General features: G+C 34.9%; 1 protein-coding gene across 1 annotated transcript in view; it reads left to right on the top strand.

Moving 5' to 3' along the window:
* DST (dystonin) overlaps positions 1-23,478 on the top strand; it is a 220,727-nt gene that overhangs the window by 82,037 nt on the left and 115,212 nt on the right. Inside the window, exons 38-42 of the mRNA XM_044675918.1 lie at positions 704-939; positions 2,958-3,087; positions 7,380-7,579; positions 9,340-9,835; positions 11,527-12,998. Coding sequence (XP_044531853.1) covers positions 704-939; positions 2,958-3,087; positions 7,380-7,579; positions 9,340-9,835; positions 11,527-12,998 — 2,534 coding nt within the window. The remainder of the gene's footprint in view (positions 1-703; positions 940-2,957; positions 3,088-7,379; positions 7,580-9,339; positions 9,836-11,526; positions 12,999-23,478) is intronic.

Below are 23,478 nucleotides of genomic sequence, written 5' to 3'. Positions count from 1 at the left end.
GTTTGACATACATTATTTCATCTGATCCTCATAATGAACCCTATGAGATAAGTAAAAAATAGAGTTAAGGATTTAGAGCTGGAAAGGAGATAGAGGTCATCAAGACTCACCCATTCAGGTTACAGATAAAGAAACTAAGAGAAGTTAACTATCTTGCCTGGGTCACATAGCTAATGTTTGACACAGGATTTGAAACTGTGTCGAACTTACTCAAATTATGGCACTAATCTCTATTTCCTATATTCCTGGGGTATTTCAGATATTCGTGATCACTATATCTGAAAAATGTTGCCCTTTAGTATATAACTCCTTATATCTCTAATTATATAAATGACACTGAGAGAGAGGACAGTGAGAGAGGGAGATAGGGCATGGGAAGAGGGAGGAGAGGAATATATATGTTCTTATAATAATCCTGTGACACAGAGAGGATATAACTACTGTCCTACCATAGAGATGAAACTGAGGGTCAGAGAAATTATGTGAATTATCTAGAGCCAAATCTAAAAGTAAGTTGTAAAGTTGGCATTTGGTAAAAGTCATCTGACTTGAAATCCAGTATTTTTTCCACTATGTTATTATACTTGTATTTGAAAGGGATAATATTGAGAAAATTTTAATATGTATCACTTTATTTCAACTTATTTCACTCCAGTGACTAAGTATATTTGGGGGCTTTAATATATATATTTTTAATTCTTAGAATTGACATCCAACAAAAAGAAAATGGCTGACATAAATCAGAGCTATGAAAATCTCGGAGTAACATTGAAGGATAAAATCTTTGAACTGGATGCCAAAATCAAAGTATTGCAAAAGGCTCAGGAAGAATCAAGCTCAATGCTGCAATGGTTGGATAAAATGGACAAAAAGGCAACAGGATGGGATACAACCCCTACAGATAGTGAAGGTGTGAAGACACAAGTTGAGCAGAATAAGGTAATTTCATTTTTAAGAAATAAGAAATTCATGGATAAACATTCAGAAGAGACATTTTGGCATTCTGTGTCCTATTTCCAACCAAGTACTTCAAAACTAATAAGTAATATGATCATTCCATTGTGTTTTATAATAGAGAATGTTTATAATAATTACTCCATCTTGCCCAGGAATTACAAAGATGAATGAGAGCTGATAGTTATGATACTTTGAGAACTTTTTATTTAGTTCATATGTGGGAGTATTTATCACCTATAGGAATTGACTTATTTGGAGCTAAATCGGTAAATGGGTCTCCTGCTATAAGATAGTTTAACCTTTGCTTATATATATATATATATATATATATATATATATATATATATATATATATTATCAGTGAGTAGTTCACCCAGCATTGGCATGCTCTGAAAAGTTTTTGAACAAAATTTTACTTTTCTGTGACGATGATAGCAAAAATTTACACAAAACTGAAATTGTTTTCTCTGTGATGTATTTTTAAATCTAATAGTTGGTTACATTTTCATCAGAATAAAGGTTTTACTCCTTCATTAGAAGACTTTCAGCATTTATCACACTCACTACTTCTTTTTCTCCTTTTAACTAATTATAAATTAATAGAAAGGCACCTTGCCTTGGTTTGAAGAGAATACAAAATGAAATAACACATATAAAGTACTTTACAAACCTTGAAGCACTTTATAAATGCTAATTAAACAGTTATTATTACTTTTGACCAAGAAGCCTGAGGATAGCTTCTAAATGGCCCTTAGACATCTGAAACTCAACAGTCTCTATCTCTTATCTTACCACTCCAAACTTCCTTATTTCTTTTCAGGGTACTGCTATACTTCCATTGACCTAGATTTGCAACCTTAGACTCATTCTTGGTTTTCCAAATCTTTTCTGCCACATTAATGAGTCACAAAGTCTTACTGATTTCATTTTTATAACCCATCTTTTCATTTTCCATCCTTCCATACAGCCTCTACCTAAGTTCAAGATCACATGATTTTTGTTTAGTCTATAATAGTAGCCTCCTAATTGATTGCTTTGCATCTGTCTTTTCCAGTGCACTTTCCATATGGTTGTCAAGTTAATAACCCTGAAACAAAAATTGGACAATGCCATTTCTTTATTCAAAAAATTTTTGTAGCTCTCTCTTGCTTCAATAAAAAAAACAAAGCCTGGCACCATAAGCCATAGAAAATACTTATTTCACAATATTCTTCTTCACATGCTCTGTATTCCAGTTGAACTGTTCTATTAGCTGTTCACCATATAAAATATTTCATTGCCCAACCTAATGCCTTTGTCCGTTTCTACAAAGTATTACCTCCTCACTTCTTTCTCTTAGAATTCTTAGCTTTCTTTAAAACCCAGCTTATGTACTCTCTCCTCACAAAGCCCTTGCTTGATTTCTTACTTTCCATCTGCTCTGCTTCCTCACAAAGTATTAGTTCTCTCTCCTCCTTAACATTACTTTGTTTTACCTTATAGGAGAATGCAATCTGTTTCAGTGCAGGGCCTTTAAGAAATTTTTATTTTTGTAACCCCTCTGACTCAGCACAGTGCCTGGAACATAGTAGGTGCTTAATTATTGTTTGATGATTGTTTAGTATCCCCCACAGTATATGGCAAGGCTTTTGAGTTGAGATTATTTCATGTTTGTTAAAGAATTCCCCAGTGCCTTACAGTTAATAAGCTTATAATAAAATGTTTGTTTGATATTGATAACGGTAGGAAATACTCTTTCTATTGTAGGGATTAATCATTATCTTATGCATTCCTGATTCCCTTTACATTCCTAAATTAAGGAGTTAAATAATAAAGATGAAAGTTAATGGGGAAAAAAAGGTCAGCTTTTAAATATATATACACTTTTCTTGAACCTTTAGATATGGGTCTAGGTAGTTTCTTCTCATAAGTCACCTTGCAGAATTGTTATTGAATCATATTTTTATGTGTATTTTGATTTAAACACAATTTAACAATGACTTTTCCCCATATTTTGGTAGACAATTGAAACTGAACTGAAGCAAAATGTTAATAAAGTGCAGGAGCTGAAAGACAAATTGACAGATTTGATGGAGCAGAACCCAGGCACTCCTGAAGCACCTAAATGGAAACAGACATTGGCAGAGATAGGTATGATGTTGGACTTGAATTGTTAGTGTTAATTTTTGAACCAATTTTCATTTCCAATACTATTGTTATCAGAGATCTTTAAAAAATCCATATGTACACACATACACACAAGTAGTTTTTTTTCTTACCATACACATACACACAGGTAAGGTTTTTTTTAAAGTATTTTTTTCTCATGCTTAATCTGTTTTCCTATCTTTCGAAGGGTCACTATAAATGATACTGTAATAATAATTGGCAGGTCATTGTTTAATCAAATTGAATCTCCCTTGTTTCTGAAAAAAGGGTTATCAGTTTGGAAGATGTACAGGATGAAGTGTATTTTGCTCTGTGATAAATAGTTTTAAGGGTATCCAGTTTTCTTTTTCCTAGTTTTTTTGGTATTAAATTTTTTTTATATCGCAATTCAAGATGGTTCCAGGGATACCCTTTATTTATTTTCTAATTCTGTAGCATCATGTGATTTATGGGCATTTCTATAGTAACACTCATCATTGATTCAAAGATAATTTTTTAAAAGACTAAGTTATTTCTGTAACATAGGGCCAGTAAATGGTGGGCAAGCTTATAAAAAGCAAATGATCTTCAATAATAAGGTTTAATTCTGTATTTTACTGAATTTTAGTTAAGCATTTCATGTTACATATTTTTTTTGAAAATAAAGCCAGGAGATGTGGTGGATTTGGGATTGAGGAAGACCTAAGTTCAAATCCTGCCTCATAAACTAGCTGGTGACCTTTAAGGTCTGGTGACCCTTAGCAAGTCACTTACCCTCTTTCAGCCTCAGTTTTCTTGAATGTAAAATGGGGATAGCTGCTATCTCTCAGGGATGTTGTAAAGATAAAATGAAATAGCTTATGCAAAACATTTTGCAAATCTTTAAGTTCTATCCAAATTCTAGCTACTCTTATCATCAAATTTTACATATAAATTATTTTTAAACATGAACCTATATTTATACTTCACTTGGGTAGTATTTTCCAGCCAGTTTGTGTACTTTAAGGTTGAGAAGAGCTTAATAGTATTCTTTCTGCCCTTCTCTGGTTCCAACTTCTCCCTTGTTCTCCTGGCTTGTGCCTTTGGGCTTTCTTTAATAGCTGGCATTTATATAGATCTTTAAAATGTACAAAGTTCTTTACAAATATTTACTCATTTTATCTTCACAACAACCCTAAGAGATAGGCACTATTATTATTATAATACTCATTTTACAGCTGGGAAAAGTAAGGCCAGCAAAGATTTAAGTTTAGCTTAATGCAGAGTCACACTTGGTAAGGGTTTATTAATTCAATCTTCCTGGCTCCAGGTCCAACACTATTTATCTCATTATTCCAAATCAAAATCAAGGCTGTGTCTCATTTGAGATATAATTTTGGCCTGCGGTCTGAGAGTCTACTGCTGTAATAATTAAAAAAAACCACTGATTACTGAAAATTCCCAGATCTTGGCGTGGGAAAGGAACATTAGAAATCAATGTAGCTCATCATCCTGTTAATCCCAACTCCTTTGCAGTGTCCCTGTTAAATCTCAATTGTGCTTGAACATTAACTGACTGAGAGTTCCCTACCACACAGAAGATCTTGTTCCATTTGTGGATAGTTTTAATTGTTAGCAAGTTCTTATATTGAAACAAAATCTCCCATCATGTGAATTCTGTACATAGATATTTCTTTTCTCTTTTGTTCTCTCTCTAGGCATGTATTTATTTTTTATAATACAAAAAGGTGTTCCTCCCTGGCACCAATTTTCATAAGTGGTTATTATTTTCTAGTGTGCTGTGGCTAATTACTAAAGGCATATGCCTGTCTTGGAATGAAAAAGTTAGTAGGTGCTGCCCTATGAGATTTCATTATCAGGAACTTTGTAGTGAGTCTTTTAGTCAAATAGTGACCTCTTTTGTTTTCATTATAAAGAAGAATTGGGAAGGAAGAGTAATTTAATGTATTTTTAAGACTATAAAATAAAATGTTTGTTTTAGGAAAAAGAAAAAATGTGGACTAGTTTGTGGGAAAAGAATACCATATATATTTGGACAATGAAGATATGAAGTAGTGCATATATTTTATAGGTAAATAATGGTCAGGAATCAACCCCAAATTTATCTACTATCTTTATAAATTGTGTCTAGTACATTGTTGGTATCTGTTAAAAAATACAATATTTCAACATAGAGTTTAGATACATAGAGATAAAGATTTCTAGTGGAAGATTTCTTTTAAAATCCCAACTCTCCAATGTTCAGTTAAATTCAGATTTGCATATTTTGAGAGTTGGGATTTTCATGTAATGTAATTATTAGGAAATTTTTCTTCCTTATTCAAGCCATTCCATTTTCTTCTTCCAGTTTTATGCTACCATTTGATTTTATTTAAGTTTTATAGTACCAATTCGACTTTTAATCCTTATAATGTCAATTTCTGGAGACTGTTTCATTTCTTTTAAGTAATTATTATATGTCTAAGAATGAGAGTATTAAAATAATATTACATAATCATCAAAATGACAATGATAATCAGAACCCAGATAATCCTATGTTTACTGAGTGTACATTGAGCTCTAAGTGATTTATGTGAAACCAATAGGCTAATACACTTTGAAAAAAATGATATAACTTAACACGTTTCAATTCAAGAATGTACTTAGCACTTGCTTAGAAGAACTCTGGCTGTTTTACCAAATCAAATAAACTCAATATACTCATATTTCCAAATATTTGCTACATGTAAGGCACTGTGACTGGCATGATGATAAGAGGGCCACCAGGAAAATGTTAGGTCAAGGAATTATACAATTGTTGGTCAAAGGGATGGTTCAGATTCAGGGTTATTGAGAATTTTTGTGTCATAGAAAGAACCCTCCTACCCCCTTTCGTTAGTCAAGTCTATGGATACCTTCTCAGACTAATGTTTTTAAATGCAAAAAATAAAATACATAAGATTACAAAGGAAACCTATTAAACGCAATGAACATTTATTAAGCTCCTACTATGTACCAGGCAAAGAGTTTCATCCCAGGTTAAGAACTCCTGATCAAATCACCAAGTGTGCTAGGTTAGAAGTTGTCATTCTGGGATAACCTGGTCAGAAAATTCTTCATGGAGGAAAACCTGGGGCTTAAGCCTTTAAAAAGGTGTTCTTAGGCTCCTTTTCTTCACATAGGTATTGATCTTTTCCTCCTAAAGTAACCTAAAGAAAAGTATATAATAACAATAACTACAATAACTCATATTTATAAAACACTCAGATTAAAAAAATTCTTTTCTCCCAACAATTGTGTATTGCCTCTATGGCAAATATTTTGACCATTTTACAAATAAAGATATTAAGAATAAGAAGTTAAGTGTCTTGTCCTTGAATCCATAGCTTTTGTAGGTCAGAACCAGGATTTAACTTATTTTTCGTGATTACAAGTCCTATGTTCTTTCTACAATATTCTGTTGAGTTGGTGACTGGATATGAGAAACAAGGGGAAAAAACAGCTCAAAATTCTGAATGAAAATGTGGACTGTGCTATTGAGAAAATTAAAGAATATTAATAGTGGAAACCAGCTTTGGGAAGATTAGACTACTTTTAAAGGTGTGTGGAGTTTGAGATGATACTGGTCATCTAAATGGAAATTTCCAGCAGGATGTTGGAAGATTTAAGCTTCAGGCATGTGCACTAGATAGGGTTAGAGAATCATTTGTAGTCAAGTGCTAGTTGAAATCATGAATTTAAAGAAAAAGGATGTGTGTTTGTCTATTGCACAAATAGGAGTTCTTATGTTTATGTTTTTGGAAGTAAAGTCTTAAAGTCTTTAAGCTGAGTATCTCTTGTACTCTGTGACTTTTTTAAAAAAAAAACTTTTACCTTCTGTCTTAGAATCGGTACTATGTATTGGTTCTCAGGCAGAGGAGCTGTAAGTGCTAGGCAATAGGTGTTAAGTGACTTGCCCAGGATCACACAGTTCTGAAGTGTCTGAGCCCAGATTTGCAGCCAGATTCTCACATCTCTAGTACTGGCTGTCTATCCACTGAGCCACCCAACTGCCCCTGTAGTATGTGATCTTTTTGCAAAAGAGATTTTCTTCTCTTTTACTCCAGATACTGTAATTGAAATGGGACTAAATGGAACTTTGAAATCTAGACTTTAAATATGCTTTCTGTTTTATTAGTTAATATCTGATTCAATTGTGAAAATTTCGGTTATATATCCTTTCAGTCATTTTATATCATCACTATAATATGTATGCCATATGATGTTAACAGTATAAGTGAAAATGTCAATTCAATTCTATGCCTTTTTTTCTTAAGAGTCCAAGTGGACTCAACTCAATCAGTTAACAGCTGAAAGACAACAAAAGCTGGAGGAATCCTCAAATAACCTAACCCAGTTCCAGATGGTGGAAGCTCAATTAAAGCAGTGGCTTGTAGAAAAAGAACTGATGGTCAATGTGCTTGGGCCCTTATCAATTGACCCAAATATGCTTAATACACAGAAGCAGCAGGTCCAGGTAAATATTGTTTAATAACTCCTTGATTGTGTAATAACACAAAATAAGAAATCTTTCCATTGTGAACATGTTATCTTGGCACTGTAAATGCTATAACTACTTTGGGAGATGAGTGTAATGTTTAGAATATACCAAGAAATGAGTAGAATCCTGAAAGACTAGAAATTGAACAATTCATGTCCTGGGAGAGATCTACCTGATTGTCCAAATATTCCACGCAATGCTGTTGTTTCAAGTATATTATGGTTCATTTATACTCCCATTTAAGTGAGCTCCTTTGAAGTTTTATTAATCTGAGCATGTAAACAGCTAATAACATTTTTATGTGGAGCTAAAGTACACAGTTTTTACTATTTAGAGATTGCTCCTTTGAGGTTTATTCATTTGATTGTGGTTGTGAATAATACAATTCTTAAAACCAGTGTAATATTGTACTGAGAGGAAATGAACAGAATGAGAGGGGAAAGGAAAAAATTTAAGGCTAGAAAAGAAAGACTCCTGGAACACAGCTGGTTAGAATTATAGAAATCAAAAGGCACATAAATCCACAAGCAAAAGACATGAAAGTTAGGTCAGACAAAATAGCAGAAGCACATTTTATGGTGGCGAGTGCATCTGCACAGATGAAATTGGTCTATGAAGCAATGAGCCTGATTCTGCAAGCTACAAAGGAAAATTGGCATCCTTATTTGCTAGTCATACCTCATGATTGCATTTATCCTGAAGAGGAAAAATATTAAAAGATTAGAACCTGGATGTTAGGGCTACTCTAATTCCAACATCTAGGCAACTGGCATGCAGCCATCTCTTCGAGCTAACTAGCATTTTGAAGGTAAACTTAATAGTTCTTGAAGGAAGAAATTTTTGAAATGTTCTAAAAAGTGAAACTGTCATATTGATCTTTTTCTCTATGAGCTGAATGACTTAATCCTTCTTTCCCCCCAATTTAATATTAGACTAGAGACACAAATATCGGTGAATTTTATCACATATATGTGTCCATACATATGCACATATTGATATATGTGTATATATACACTTGACAGGAGATAGGGACTGTACCTTGTGATTCATTGGAATAGGAAACTTCAGATAAGGAAATTTCCTGTACTAATACATTTCGGTACCTTCTCTGAAACAAACTGTTTAGCACATAAATCGCTAAAATCAATTTACTCACAGCCAGTATATATCAGAAAAGTGGCTCGAACCCAGATCTTCTTGGCTTCAAGGGTAGGTTTGCAACATTGCCTCTCATATATACACCTAATACTTTGCAAATCAATCCAAGTGCTAAAATGTATTAAAATATATTCCAAAGTTGTCACTATGTGTTACCTATGATGTGAACTTTCAGAGAAAAAATTTTAAAGGCCTTAAGAGACATCATTAGAAGCTTATTGGCAGTTTACTTCATAATTATAATGATACCATATCTACTCAATGCCTTGTTTTCCTTTCAACTATTAATTTTTCCATCTTGACTTATAAAAAATTCACATTCCAGTTTTTTTTTCTTTCTTTCCAAAAAGCAAAATTTGAAATTGAGCTACCTTAAGATGATGGTCAAAATATATTACTTTTGGGTAGTGCTATTATTCATTGATTTAAAGACACACTTCAGTGACATGAAATATTAAAAGAAAAAAACTTTAAATCACATTTATATGTGTAATTATTAGTAGAATTATTTGCTAGTTTATATATTTAATATTCTATTTATCATAATAAATCAAGTTTGTTTCCCTTCATTATTTCAGATCTTACTAAAAGAATTTGATACTCGGAAACCTCAGTATGAACAGTTAACCACAACTGCTCAGAGTATTCTAAGGAAACCAGGTGAAAACCATCCTCTGCATGGATCTGTGAAAGAACAGCTGACTATTGTGGCCCAAAAGTGGGATAGCCTGACAGGTCAACTGAGTGACAGATGTGGCCGAATTGACCAAGCCATTGTTAAAAGTACCCAGTATCAAAGCCTGCTGAGAAACCTTTCTGATAAGCTAAGTGACTTGGATAATAAACTTAGCAACAGTCTGGCTGTGAGCACACACCCTAATGCCATGGAACAGCAGTTGGAGACAGCTGAAAAAATGAAGCAGGAAATAGAACAGGAAATGAAGAATATAAAAGTGGCCCAGACCCTCTGTGAAGAGTTGTCAGCACTGGTTGGAGAGGAGTACTTGAAAGCAGAACTCAGTAGGCAGCTAGAGGGAATCTTAAAAACATTTAAAAATATTGAACAAAAAACAGGTTTGTGGATTTTAATCATATATCACTGCTATCTTTTTGTTGGGAATGTGAAAAGGAAGAAAGATAAGGATATGTACTATATATTTCCCATTTCTCTTGCCACTCATACCTAGACCATAAGAATTTGCTCAATCATTACAGGAAAAAAGAAGATAAATTATGTAAAAGGTATGATCTCTAGGTCACTGCAATGCTCACTATATCCTCAGAGCCTATCTTCTTTCCCTATAGAGCATAGTCTTGGTCTGTTCCTAACTATACTGGAATGGTTTAGAAATACATACACTGGGGGCACCTAGGTGGCTCAGTGGATAAAGAGCCAGACCTGAAGACAAGAGGACCTGGGTTCAAATTTGATCTCAAGCACTTCATAGCTATGTGAACCCAAGGCAAGTGATTAAACCCTAATTGCCTAATCCTTTTTGCTCTTCTGCTTTGCAACCAATACTTAGTACTGATTCTAAGCTAGAAGCTGAGGGTTTTTAAAAAAAGCAATACATATATTAGAAATGTTGAATTTTCTGCTGACTTCTGAGATAGCTATAAAAAAACCCTGTGTTTTCTGATAAAACCACTCCCACTAGGAAACAAAACAAAAAATCAATTGACTCTACTTATAAAAGGACCTGCTTCATATCTTCATATGCTGTTGTCAGAGTCTGCTTCTCATCAAAAAATACTCCTATGTAGGAATATTTTGAATAAAGTTCTTTGCCATTTTTGTATTTACTTGCTCCTATCTGCTGGTGGCAAGAACATGTCTAGGTTTTGCCCAGGGCATGCAGTCGTGGGCTCTGATCAGAGGCTGGTGGAGTAGCAAAAGAAACATAAAATTTCACACCATATTTAATTTGTATGGAAAGTATTCCAGGGTCTTGAACAGAGCGTGTTTTAAATATTTGTGGCTTAACATTAGCAGTCCTTTCTTCTTTCTGACTGTGAGTAAGCATTCTGGAAAATTAAGAAATTAGACTAAATTGTGATTTAAATCCTGAACATTTTACACAAAGCATTAGAGTATTATTTGCTTTCCTTTATCAGCCAAAAGTGATTAACTTAGAACACCTGGGTGGTACAGTGGATAGAGTGCTAGGTCTTGGGTCAGGAAAATCTGAATTCAAATTTGACCATAGACTCTTGATCCATGGCAAATCACTTCATCTCTCTTTGCCTCAGTTTCTTCGTCTATAAAATTGGGACAATAATAGCATATCTTGTTTTCAAGGTTGTTGTAAAGATCAAAGGAGATAATTTTAAAGTGCTTGGCATGTAGAATGATATAAAATTTAGCTTAAAAAAACCTCAAAGCAGCACAAAAAGAGGGTTTGCCAGCCTTTTGCCTGAGTTCCAGAATCTGAGTGGCATTTGAGGCAATTAGAGATAAACTTTCTCATTTCATGTAAATCTTCCTCTCTTCCTTCATCTGTCATTCTCTTACACACTCTGTCATCTCTCTGTCATATCTCTGGACCTATTTCCCTTCTTTTTTTTCTCCCCAGGATTAGGCCTACTCCTGGTAGTCATAAGCTGCCCACTGACAATGGTGGCACTCAATGCTAAAATGACTGCAGATCCCTATTTTAAACTGTCCTGGCTATCCAACTCATTTGTTATTTTTGCTTTGATTCAAATGTTAATTTTACATATTCATCATGAGACAAAATTAATTTAATCTATATTATTCCTTGCAGGAAATCATGTTCAGCAACTTCAGTCAGCCTGTGTAAGCTCCTACCAGTTTCAGCAAATGTCTAAAGATTTTCAGGCCTGGCTAGTCACAAAGAAAGAAGAACAAAAACAATTTCACCCCATATCAGCCAAACTTGATGTCTTACAGGAATTAATTAAAGACCAAAACAAATTTAGGAAAGCCCTGACTGACCATTATGATTCTTATGAAAAAACTATTGCCGAAGGTGAAAATTTATTATTAAAAACCCAAGAGACTGAGAAGGCTGGTGTGCAGTTGCAACTTAACAAAATTAAAACCAATTGGGAAGACCTTAATAAACAAGCAACAGAAAGACAAGAGAAGCTGAATGATTGTTTGGAGAAAGCCCTTAAATACAGAGAGCACGTAGTTAACCTTCAGCCATGGATAGATAGGTGTCAAAAGAATTTGATGGACATAAAAGTTTGCCTAGACCCTGAGGAAACAGAGAAGTTGATCAGTAAGGTGAAGGGTTTGCAGAAAGAAAAGGACCAGCGCTTTGGAATGATGGAATTATTAAATAATGCTGCAAATAGCTTGCTCAGTGCCTGTGAGACTGACAAAGAGATTATTACAGAGGAGAATAAGTCACTGGTTGCAAAAGTAGACATGGTCACCGAACAACTCCATAGTAAGCAACGTTCTCTGGAGACCATGGCTCAGCAACTTAAAGAGTTCCAAGAGAATGCCAGAGAAGCCCACAGACAACTTACGTGTGCCAAGGAGCAGCTGGAAGTTCATAATTCCTTAGGACCCCAGGCTTGCAGTAATAAACACTTAACAGTTATGCAGGCCCAGCAGAAATCACTTCAGGCACTGAAGTGCCAAATAGATTCAACTAAGAAGTTTGCCCAGGACATGATATTAGAAGCTTCAGATTCAAAGGGAACCTCCGATCTCTTGTTAGAGGCAGAATATTTAGAAAAAGAACACAGTATAGTCAGCCAGCAAATTGAAGAAAAGTGTTCTTTCTTAGAAACAAAGCTTCAGGGTATTGGCCATTTCCAGAACACCATCCGAGAAATGTTTTCTCATTTTGCAGAGTTTGATGATGAACTAGACAGTATGGCTTCGGTGGGGAGAGACAGAGACACACTGCAAAGGCAGAAGAGTGACATCAAGAACTTTATGAAGAAACTGGAAGACCTTATCAATGACAATGAAAATGCCAATAAAACCTGCAAAATAATGTTAGCTACAGAAGAAACATCTCCTGATCTTGTTGGAAGTAAGAGAGACTTGGAAGCTTTGAGCAAACAGTGCAACAAGTTATTGGACAGAGCAAAAGCCAGGGAGGAGGAAGTCGAAGGGACTATTTGCCGGCTTGAAGAATTTTACAATAAATTAGAGAAATTTTATAATCTTCTCCAGAAAGCCAAAGAACACGAAGAGTCACAGGGAGCTGTTGGAATGGAAACAGAAACAATCAACCAACAACTTAATGTGTTCAAGGTAAGAAGATTTTTATTTTATGGATCTTTTTATTATTACAACAAGCAGTTTCTAGTAAACGTGGACATGAGTTCCACATTTGGCATGGACTGCAAGTGCAGTAGTTGAACATGAATAGTGATGAGCTTATGATGCTCAGGTGAAGTAATTTTATCTGATGTAGAGGAGAAAGCAGGGTAATGGATGGCTAGTATAGAGGTCTGGATTGAGTTAACCCAGTGAATCTTCATCAGTCTATGTAGCCCAGGAGAACATCATTACATCTGGAGGCAAGCCACTTCTCAGGCTGCCCTAGGAATCTGAGTCCTTGTTGGAGGCAAGTGTGAGGTAACTTTCAAAGTCTTGGGTACCAGAAAGTACCTGGAAACTCTTGTTGATCATGAAAAGAACCTGTTGTCCTTGGTGTCCTTTATATTCAAGTCATTCACTAATTCTGAATTTATCTTGGTATAGGGTGTGAGATTTTGATCTAGATCCAATATTTCCCATACTGTTTTCCAATTTTCCCAGCAGTTTTTACAAACAGTGGGTTTTGTCCCAGAAGCTGGGTTCTTTGGGTTTATCATAGACTGTCTTGCTGAGGTCATTTACCCCAAGTCTATTCCACTGGTCCTCCCTTCTGTCTCTTTGCCAATACCATATTGACTTGATGACAACTGCTTTATAGTACAGTTTAAGATCTGGTACTGCTAGGCCACCTCCCTTCATGTTTTTTTTCCCATTGTTCCCATTGATATCCTTGATCTTTTGTTCTTCCAAATGAACTTTGTTAGTTTTTTCTAATTCAGTAAAAAAAGTTTTTTGGTAGCTTGATAGGTATAGCACTAAATAAGTCAATTAATTTGGGTAGCATGGTCATTTTTATTATGTTAGCTCATCCTTCTCATGAACAGTCAATGTTTTTCCAATTGTTTAGATATATTTTTAATTGTGTGGAAAGGGTTTCGTAGTTGTGTTTGCATAATTCCTGTGTTTGTTTTAGCAGATAGATTCCTAGGTATTTTATATTGACTAGGGTGATTTTAAATGGAATTTCTCTCTCTAAATCTTGTTGTTGCACTGTGTTGGAAATATATAGAAATGTTGATGACTTATGTGCGTTTATTTTGTATCCTACAAGTTTGTTGATTATTTCCACTAACTTGTTAGTTGATTCTCTAGGGTTTTTTTTTTACCCTTGTACTTCGGTGTATTGTCTCATAGGTGGAAGATTGGTAAGGGTGGGCAATGGGGGTCAAGTGACTTGCCCAGGGTCACACAGCTGGGAAGTGGCTGAGGCCGGGTTTGAACCTAGGACCTCCTGTCTCTAGGCCTGGCTCTCACTCCACTGAGCTACCCAGCTGCCCCTTCTCTAGGGTTTTTTAAGTAGACCGTATCATCTGCAAAGAGTGACAACTTAGTCTCCTCACTGCCTGTTTTAATACCTTCAATTTCTTTTTCTTCTCTAATTGCTACTGCTAGTGTTTCTAGTAAGATGTTAAATAATGGACGTGACAATGGGCATCCTTGTTTCACTTCTGATCTTATTGGGAATGCTTCTAATTTATCCCTGTTGCAGATGAGGTTTGTTGATGGTTTTAGATATATACCATTTATTATTTTTAGGAACAGCCCTTCTATTCCTATACATTCTAGTGTTCTCAGGAGGAATGGGTATTGTATTTTGTCAAAGGCTTTTTCAGCATCTATTGAGATAATCATGTGATTTTTGTTGGTTTGCTTGTTGATACAGTCAATTATGTGAATGGTTTTCCTAATATTGAACCATACTTGCATTCCTGGTACAAATCCTAGCTGATCATAATGAATAACCCTCATGATCACTTGCTGGAGTCTTTTTTGCTAGTAATTCTGTTTTAAGTTTTTTGCATCTATGTTCATTAAAGGGATTGGTCTGTAGTTTTCTTCCTCTGTTTTTGGTCTACCTGGCTTTGGGATCAGTACTATATTTGTGTCATAGAAAGAGTTTGGTAGAACTCCTTCTTTGCTTATGTCAAATAGTTTGTATAGTATTGGGATTAGTTCTTTGAATGTCTGATAGAATTCACTTGTGAATCTATCTGGTCCTGTGGATTTTTTCTTAGGGAGTTCTTTGATGGCTTATTCAAATTTTTTTTTCTAATATGGCATTATTTTAAGTATTCTATTTCTTTTGCTGTTAATCTATGCAATTTATATTTTTTGTAAATATTCATCCATATCACCTAGATTGCTATATTTATTGCCATATAATCGGGCAAAATAGTTTTTAATGATTGCCTTGATTTCCTCTTCATTAGAGGTGAGGTCTTCCTTTTCATCTTTGATACTGATGATTTGGTTTTCTTCTTTCCTTTTTTTTAAAATTAGATTGACCCAGTACTTTGTCAATTTTATTAATTTTTTCACAATACCAGCTTCTAGTCTTATTTATTAATTCAATAGTTCTTTTACTTTCAATTTTATTGATTTCTCCTTTAATTTTTATAATCTCTAATTTAGTTTTTAATTGGAGATTTATAATTTGTTCCCTTTCTAGTTTTTTGATTTGCATGCCCAGTTCATTGATCTTTACCCTCCCTAATTTGTTTATATATACACTCAAGGGTATAAATTTCCCCCTGAGTACCGCTTTAGCTGCATCCCACAGATTTTGGTAGGATGTCGCATTATTGTCATTCTCTTCAATTAAATTATTAATTGTTTCTATGATTTGTTCTTTAACTGATCTTCAAGAATCATATTATTTAATTTCCAGTTAATTTTTGATTTGGCTGCCCATGTGCCCTTACTAATTATCTTTTTATTGCATTATGATCTTAAAAGGTTACATTTATTGTTTCTGCTTTTTGCATTTGTTTGCCATGTTTCTATGCCCTAGTACATCATCAATCTTTGTGAATGTACCATGTGCAGCTGAAAAGAAGGTGTATTCCTTTTTGTCCCTATGTATTTTCCTCCACATATCTATTATCTCTAATTTTTATAGGATTTCATTCACCTCTCTTATCTCTTTCTTATTCATTTTTTGGTTTGATTTATCTAGATCTGATAGTGGGAAGTTCAAGTTTCCCATTAGAATAGTTTTGCTGTCTATTTCCTCCTTGAGCTCTGCCAATTTCTCCTTTAGAAATTTGGATGCTATACCACTTGGTGCATACATGTTGATTACTGTTATTTCCTCATTGTTTATACTGCCTTTTATCAGGATATAATTACTTTCCCTGTCTCTTTTAAACAGATCTATTTTTACTTTTGCTTTGTCAGAAATCATGATTGCAACTCCTTCCTTCTTTTTCTCAGTTGAAGCCCAATAGATTTTTCTCTAGCCTTTTATGTTTACTCTATGTATGTCTACCTGCCTCATGTGTGTTTCTTGTAGGCCACATATGGTAGGATTTTGGTTTCTAATTTACTCTGCTATTTGCTTCTGTTTTATGGGCAAATTCATCCCATTCAAATTCAGAGTTATAATTATCAGCTGATTGTTTCCCAACATTTTGATATCCTCTCCTAGTTCTGCCCCTTCTTCTTGAGCTATTTCCTTTTAATCCAGTGGTTTGTTTTAAATTAGTCCCCCCTTTCCCCTCCCTTAGTTTACTTCCATTTCCACCCGCTCCCTTTTTGTTTCCCTCTTATTATTTTTTAACACCTAATGAATTCACTACCCCCTCTCTTCCCCTACCTTTTTGAACTCAACACCCCACTGTCCCCCTTGGTTTATCCCTTCTGACTTTCTCTGTTGGATAAGATAAAAATCAGTATCCCAGTGGATATAGCTACTCTTCCCTCTTAGGATTAATTCCCCTGCGAGTAAGGTTTAACTATTTCCTATTAATGTTCTCTTCCTCTCTTATAATAGTATTCATCACCTCCCCTTCCCATGCCCTCTTTGTGTGGTATAGATTATCCTATTTTTCTTATTCCTTCAAGTTTTGCTTGGTGCCATCTTCTATTCCCACCCCTCTTTTTTCCCCTATCATCTTAGACCATTTAGTACTCCAACTTCTCCCTATGAATAATTGTTCTAATTACTATCATAGTGAATTCAATTTTTGAGAATTATATATAACATTTCTCAACATAGGAATACAAATAATTTGATCTTATTGAAGCCCTTAAAGAAGCAAATTTAAAAGTAAGAGTTTTCTTTCTTTTCCCCTCTCTTATTTATCTTTTCATGTTTCTCTTGATTTTCATGGTTGGATATCAAACTTTCCATTTAGTTCTTATTTCTTCTTTGCAAATACTTGGAAATCTTCTATTTTGTTGAATGCCCATACTTTCCCCTGGAAGAATATAGTCAATTGTGATGGGTAGGTAATCCTTGGTTGTTGACCAATTCTCTTGCCTTTATGGATATCATATTACATGCCTTGAGGTCTTTTAGCATGGAGGCTGCCAGATCCTGTGTAATCCTGATTGGTGTTCCTTGATATCTGAATTGTCTCTTTCTGGCTTCTTGTAATATTTTTTCCATTACTTGGAAACTCTTGAATTTGACAATTATATTCCTGGGGGTTGACTTTGGAGGGTTTATTGTAGAGGGTGATCTATGGATCCCTTCAATGTCTATTTTGCCTTATCTTTGAAGAACATCGGGGCAATTTTGTTATATAATTTCTTATAGTATGGTGACCTAATTTCTATTTCTGATTTTCGAGGAGGACAAATCATTCTCAAGTTGTCTCAGTCTAGACCTGTTTTCTTGATTTGTCATTATCTCAGTGACATATTTCATGTTTCCTTCTATTTTGCCATTCTTTTGACTTTGCTTTATTAGTTCTCGCTGTCTTGCAAGATCATTGGCTTCTACTTGCCCAGTTCTGGTCTTTAGAGACTGGTTTTCCTTTTCGATTTGGTCTATCCTGTTTTTCATGGTTTCCTGCTGTTTAATTTGGGTCTCCAATTTGCTTATTTCATTTCATTTCAAGGCATCTTTCTTTAATTGGGAGTTTTCTGTCTTTTAACCTATTAATTTCCTTTTGAGTTATTTCCCACTTTTCTTGCCAAATCTCTTCTATCTTTCTCATGATCTCAAATTTGAACTCTTCAAGAGCTTCTGACCAATTTTCATTTTTGGGGGAAGGTTTGGATGTGTTTCCTTGTTTGTCCTCTTCTGCTGTCTGCTCTGTTGTCTGGATTTTTTCTGTGTAAAAGTTATTGAGTGTTAATGTTTTCCTCTTGTTTTTTCCTCTTGGTTAGTTCTTGAGCATTGCTTGCCATTACCATGTTGGTTTTTCCTTCTCAGTTGGAAGTCTGGGTGAGGATGGGAGGCTCTATGTGTTTAGAGCTGTGGAGCAGTTTTTGCATGAGTCACAGCACAGTGAAGGCCCTCTCAGCTTTATCCTCTCGACTAAGATCTGTGCTGTTTAGGCTCCTGGGGTCTCAAGTCTAGCTGTTCTCAGGGGTAAGCCTTGCTTGCTTCTCTTCCTGAGGCTCCTTTACGAGTCTAAGCATCTGCTTCTATAGTCTGTCACACCTCTGCTCTAGGACCTCTGCCTTCTTTAACCTCTTGGGTTCTTAAATCTTGCTGCTCTCAGGAGCAAGCCCCTGGTGATCCAGTTAGTTGCCAAGAAATTGGTGACTTAGTGAATGCTCCACACTTGCTCTAACTCTTGTGCATTGGCTCTAGGACTGTAGGTGGGTTGTGGGGGTGGGGAAGATTGATCAGCCTGTGTTTTATTTAGTAAGACCTATTTCATCCCTTATAGCATGGAAATGCCCAAATCCCATGTACTTTCAATGCTGCTCCCTATTGTGGGGTTTCTTTGTTCATCTGGATTTGTTTTTTGTGGTCTTTTGAGGTATCATGTATTGCTTGGTTAAGAGAGTTAAGAGCACTAATGCTCTGTAGCCATCTTAACCCAGAAGCCATCTTCTATAGTTTTTAAAAACACATTTAGTGAAATTTTAAATGTCAGCAAAGGTTAAGCGGGTATGTAATTGCCTTCATAAAATGAAGGATGTTGTATTAAATGATCTCTTAAGATCCTCTCTAGTGCTAACATTCTGTGCTTCTTAATTTATTCATTCTAATAAATTCAAGGCTGTACTTTGTTCTGTTCTCAGTTCAGATTTGAATCTCATGTTTGATGAATGGAAGTTTTTGATGGAAGTTTGAAACTTTTTTTTTTGGTTTTGGTTGTAGGACAATAGTAACTTTTTTTAAGTTGTAAAAATCAACATGAAGAAACTTAAATTTATCCAGTTATTTGTCGAAGTTGTATATGGAAGAAACCAACTCATTTTGTTGTTAAAGGCAATTCTCTAAGCTGTGTAATAAAAATTACAGTTAAATGAAGGCAATATTACCTGTAGTGAATCTTCTCCCCACTGTACACAAAGGTTTTCTGAGTTTCCAAAGTGACTCCAGAAAAAAGTAGCCTTTTTCCTTGGGAAATTATGATTGGAAGTAAAATGAAGCAGTTAATGAAGTAGCAAAAGGTTTTTTATAACAAGCCACAGTTACACAGATTCATTTATTGATCCATTATTATGGAGCTTCAAAAAGGATTAAATAGATTAGTTAGCATTTTATGTCTTTCTGATAATTTCAGTGTGGGAGGAGTTGACTAATTTCAGTGTGTCTTGAGAACAATGACAGCTATCAATATATTCTTTAAGTTTGATTTGTGATCCACGGTAACTTGTTAAAATAAAACAATCAATTTCTTTTCAAATCTTCATATCACATGTAGTGAAATTTGAAACTTCAACAAAGGTTGAAGGGGTTTGTGATTATTTCAAGTGAGGTCAGCAATTCCTAGAAGTGACAGTTTACCTATTTATACTTGGCCCTGTTGAAAGAAAGTACTATAGATGTTAAGGTCATTGTTGTTTAGAGTGTGAACATTTCATATCTCACTTTTTTTCTCACAGCAAATTTCCCACAGCAAGTAATCTCTTTCTACTTATTCTCCTATTTATCCTTGTAAAAGGATCGTATATCCTTTGTCTTGCTGCATGTTGTTTGTAGATACGGCACTTTGGACCCAGTTTTCCTTTTTAGATACTTTAATAGTAGAACTTGACCTGAAAATATTCCATAGTTGTCTGAAGTTCATGCAGTAACTAAGAAACTGGTTTGTGTGAATGGTGAACTAAAACAACAAGAACAATGGAGATGTGAACCTGTCTTGGATTTTATGATAGTAGCTATGTGAATTCAACTGGTAAACTGATTGTTTCCCAACTCCAGTGTTTATCTTAACATTTCTAGGCATTTTTGAACCTTAACTACAATTGTTGTTCAGTCATTTTCAGTTATATCTGACTCTTCATTACCCCTTTTGAGTTTTATTTGGCAAAGATTCTGGAGTGGTTTGCTATTTCCTTCTCCATCCCATTTTTTTTTATCTGCAGAACTGGTTAAATGGTACAGGGGAAACAGGTTAAGTCACTTATACAGGGTTAGACTAAATATATGAGACCAGATCTGAACTCATGAAGATGAGTCTTCCTGAGTTAAGAGCCAGCCACTGTCCAGTGTGCCACCTAGCTCCCTTTAACTACAATACATATAAAGCCTTTCAGAAGTAACTTATGTCTTTTGGAAAATTTCTATGAAATAAGATTTAAGCATTTGGAAGTCTTGGTCACCCAGTCATCTATAAGTGCACATACTCAGAAATCAGTTATTAATTGACATAGCCTAGGAAATATGATGTGAAACAAATGTGTGCATATTAGAGATTTTAGGTGAAAATACCCAGTCTTTTCTTGTTTCAATGACTTTGTAATCTAATCTAATTTTGACCCTTAAGTGTTTCAGTAGCTTTAGTTTTCCCTAAGGTGCTCTAGATAAATTTGCCCTGGAACAATTTTCCTTCATATGAAATAAAGTCATTTTCTTCTGAGAATTGAAATGACATGAGTAATTACTCTTATCACCCAACAGAGGGTGCTTTTTGCTCAATGGGACTATGATAGACTACTGAAACTATGTAATCTAAGATGTAAATTTATGCTTTGACTTTTCCTGATGGGTACAAATGGAGACTTTTGTAGATTCTTTAAAATTCTCATGTTTTCAGAAGAGTAAAAAGTTAGTTAAACATCTAAAACAGTAACTTAGAATGCAATGATTAAAAACACATGTTATTCTGAACTAAATGTTCTGATTTTTTTTAATGGTGGGAACAATTAGCTTTTATTCTGAAGTGGAGGGAGGCCCTATTTTACTGTTAGTAGAACTATTTAGGATATGCCAAAAGCATGTTAATCTTCAAGTTATTGCCCTCTATAATATATAAACACTACTCAGACCAATTTCATTCTGTGAGCTTTACTTTTCACAGTTTGCTACTTTCAAATATTTTAGCCATTGAAATAGCATCTCACTTACAGGATTCATTTAAGCTCCAATTCTTTCTAACACACCTGACCTCTCAAGCATCAATTTTGTAACTATTTATATTGTACTTCTCACAGTAACAACTAAATTCTACATATAATATCACACACTGAGCATTTCGCCAATGGGGAGGTGTGTGTGTGTGTGTGTGTGTGTGTGTGTGTGTGTGTGAATAGCTTGCAGGTAGATTTGGAAAATCTAGGTCAAGGGTAAAAATTCATATTCCTTTCTGACCTGTGCACTTCATTTCACTTCATTTCCTGCCTATTACCTGGCCTTTCTGCTCATGCTGTGATTCAGATTCTCTCCTAATAAACAAATTCCAGTGCTAATATAAGTAGTCATTCTCAAATAGGCAGTGTGCTTTAGTTTCCCCATCTATTCTTTCGGTTGAATTTCACCAAAGTAACAGGGTATAGCTTAGGAATAGTGATGTCAAAGGCCAGTTCATACCTAACCAACTTTCCCTCCATAGTTTTCCAGGCAAATATGATTTTGATGCTATGATCTTACTTTTGCCATAGTATTTCAATAGAAAAAGTAATATTTATATCTGGCATTCACATAGCACTTCAAAATTTTGAAAATACTTTATGAGAACCCCATTATATAGTTGAGGAAACTGAGGCTAAGCGAGGTTACCCTAGTGTGCTCATGGTCAAGCCATAGTTAGTGAGTATCAGAGGCAGAATTTGAACTTGAAGTTTCAACACCCTAGAAGGATAAAAAGGAAAAAAAAAACCATGCATTTATTAAGCACTTACTCTGTAGCTTTTGCTGTGCATTTCACAAATTTATTTCATTTGAGTCTCACAAAAACCCAGTGAAGTAAGTGTTCTTATGATATCCATTTTATAGTTGAGGAAACTGAGAGAAAGAGAAGTGAAGTGACTTGCCCAGAGTCACACAAGTTAATAAGTGTCTGAGCCTGGATTTGAACTCCGGTTTCCTAACTTCAGATCTGGAATTCTATTCTCTTTGTGGCCTGTCTCTATCTCTTTTTTGAGTTCTTCCTCATAACCCATGGTATAAGTTTAAATAAGAGGGGACAGTTAGGTGATGTAGTAGAGAGCCAGGCCTAGAGATGGGAAGTCCTAGATTTAAAATGTGACCTCAGATACTTCCTAGCTCTTTAACTCTGACCCAGTCGCTTGACCCCCATTGCCTAGCTCTTATTGCTCTTCTAAGAAAATAAGGGTTTAAAAAACATTCAAATAAGAAGAGAATTTTCCAAGTAAATTTGAAATACAAGAGTCATATGCTTTTTTTCCATTTACAAATTCCTGGACTTTGTATTTTGCTATATCATTTAATTCTAAATTTTTCCTAGTTGAGATTTAGAAATTAACTCCTCAGTATCTGAACTGTTACACAAAGTACAGGACTAAGTTTGTGTGGTTCAATAGGAATAAATCAGATCAACTACTCTAAATATTGTTTAAATCAAAATCTTTCCAAATTATAATCAAGGCATCTCTGTGGCTAACTTATTTTAAATTTTTAAAAATTAATTGGTTATGGGGCAGCTGGGTAGCTCAGTGGAGTGAGAGTCAGGCCTAGAGACAGGAGGTCGTAGGTTCAAACCCGACCTCAGCCACTTCCCAGCTGTGTGACCCTGGGCAAGTCACTTGACCCCCATTGCCCACCCTTACCAATCTTCCACCTATGAGACAATACACCAAAGTACAAGGGTTTAAAAAAATTAATTGGTTATACAAATGAGTCTACAGAGGTTTTCAAGTATGAAATTAATAAAAAAAAGTATTAAGCATGTAAAAATGTACCCCACACTGTGCTGGGAATAAAAATATGAAGAATGAAACAAGATTTTAATGAGAGAGACAACAAGTACAGATATAAGTATAGGGAACACAAATATAAAATGAATAAATGCAAAATAGTAAAATAGAAAGAAGATTGGAAGGGAAGGCACTAGCAATGGGCTTGGGGGGAATCAGGAAGAATTTAATTCAGAAAATGATATCTTAAAAGAAGAGAGAGATCCTATGAGATAGAAAGGAGGAGGTCCATTCCGGATATGTGAGATGGCTAAAGGAAAGCATTATTTTTTATTGTCACGGTTCATTGGAGGAACATTAGACTCAGCTGTTAGGCAGGATTCTGCAATTCTAATTCCTCTTTTGT

Source organism: Gracilinanus agilis, chromosome 4 (genome assembly GCF_016433145.1).
Source record: "Gracilinanus agilis isolate LMUSP501 chromosome 4, AgileGrace, whole genome shotgun sequence".
In the NCBI taxonomy this organism is placed as follows: Eukaryota; Metazoa; Chordata; class Mammalia; order Didelphimorphia; family Didelphidae; genus Gracilinanus; species Gracilinanus agilis.
Note: the sequence above shows the minus strand (reverse complement) of the source record. Positions and strands in the feature narration are given on the sequence as shown.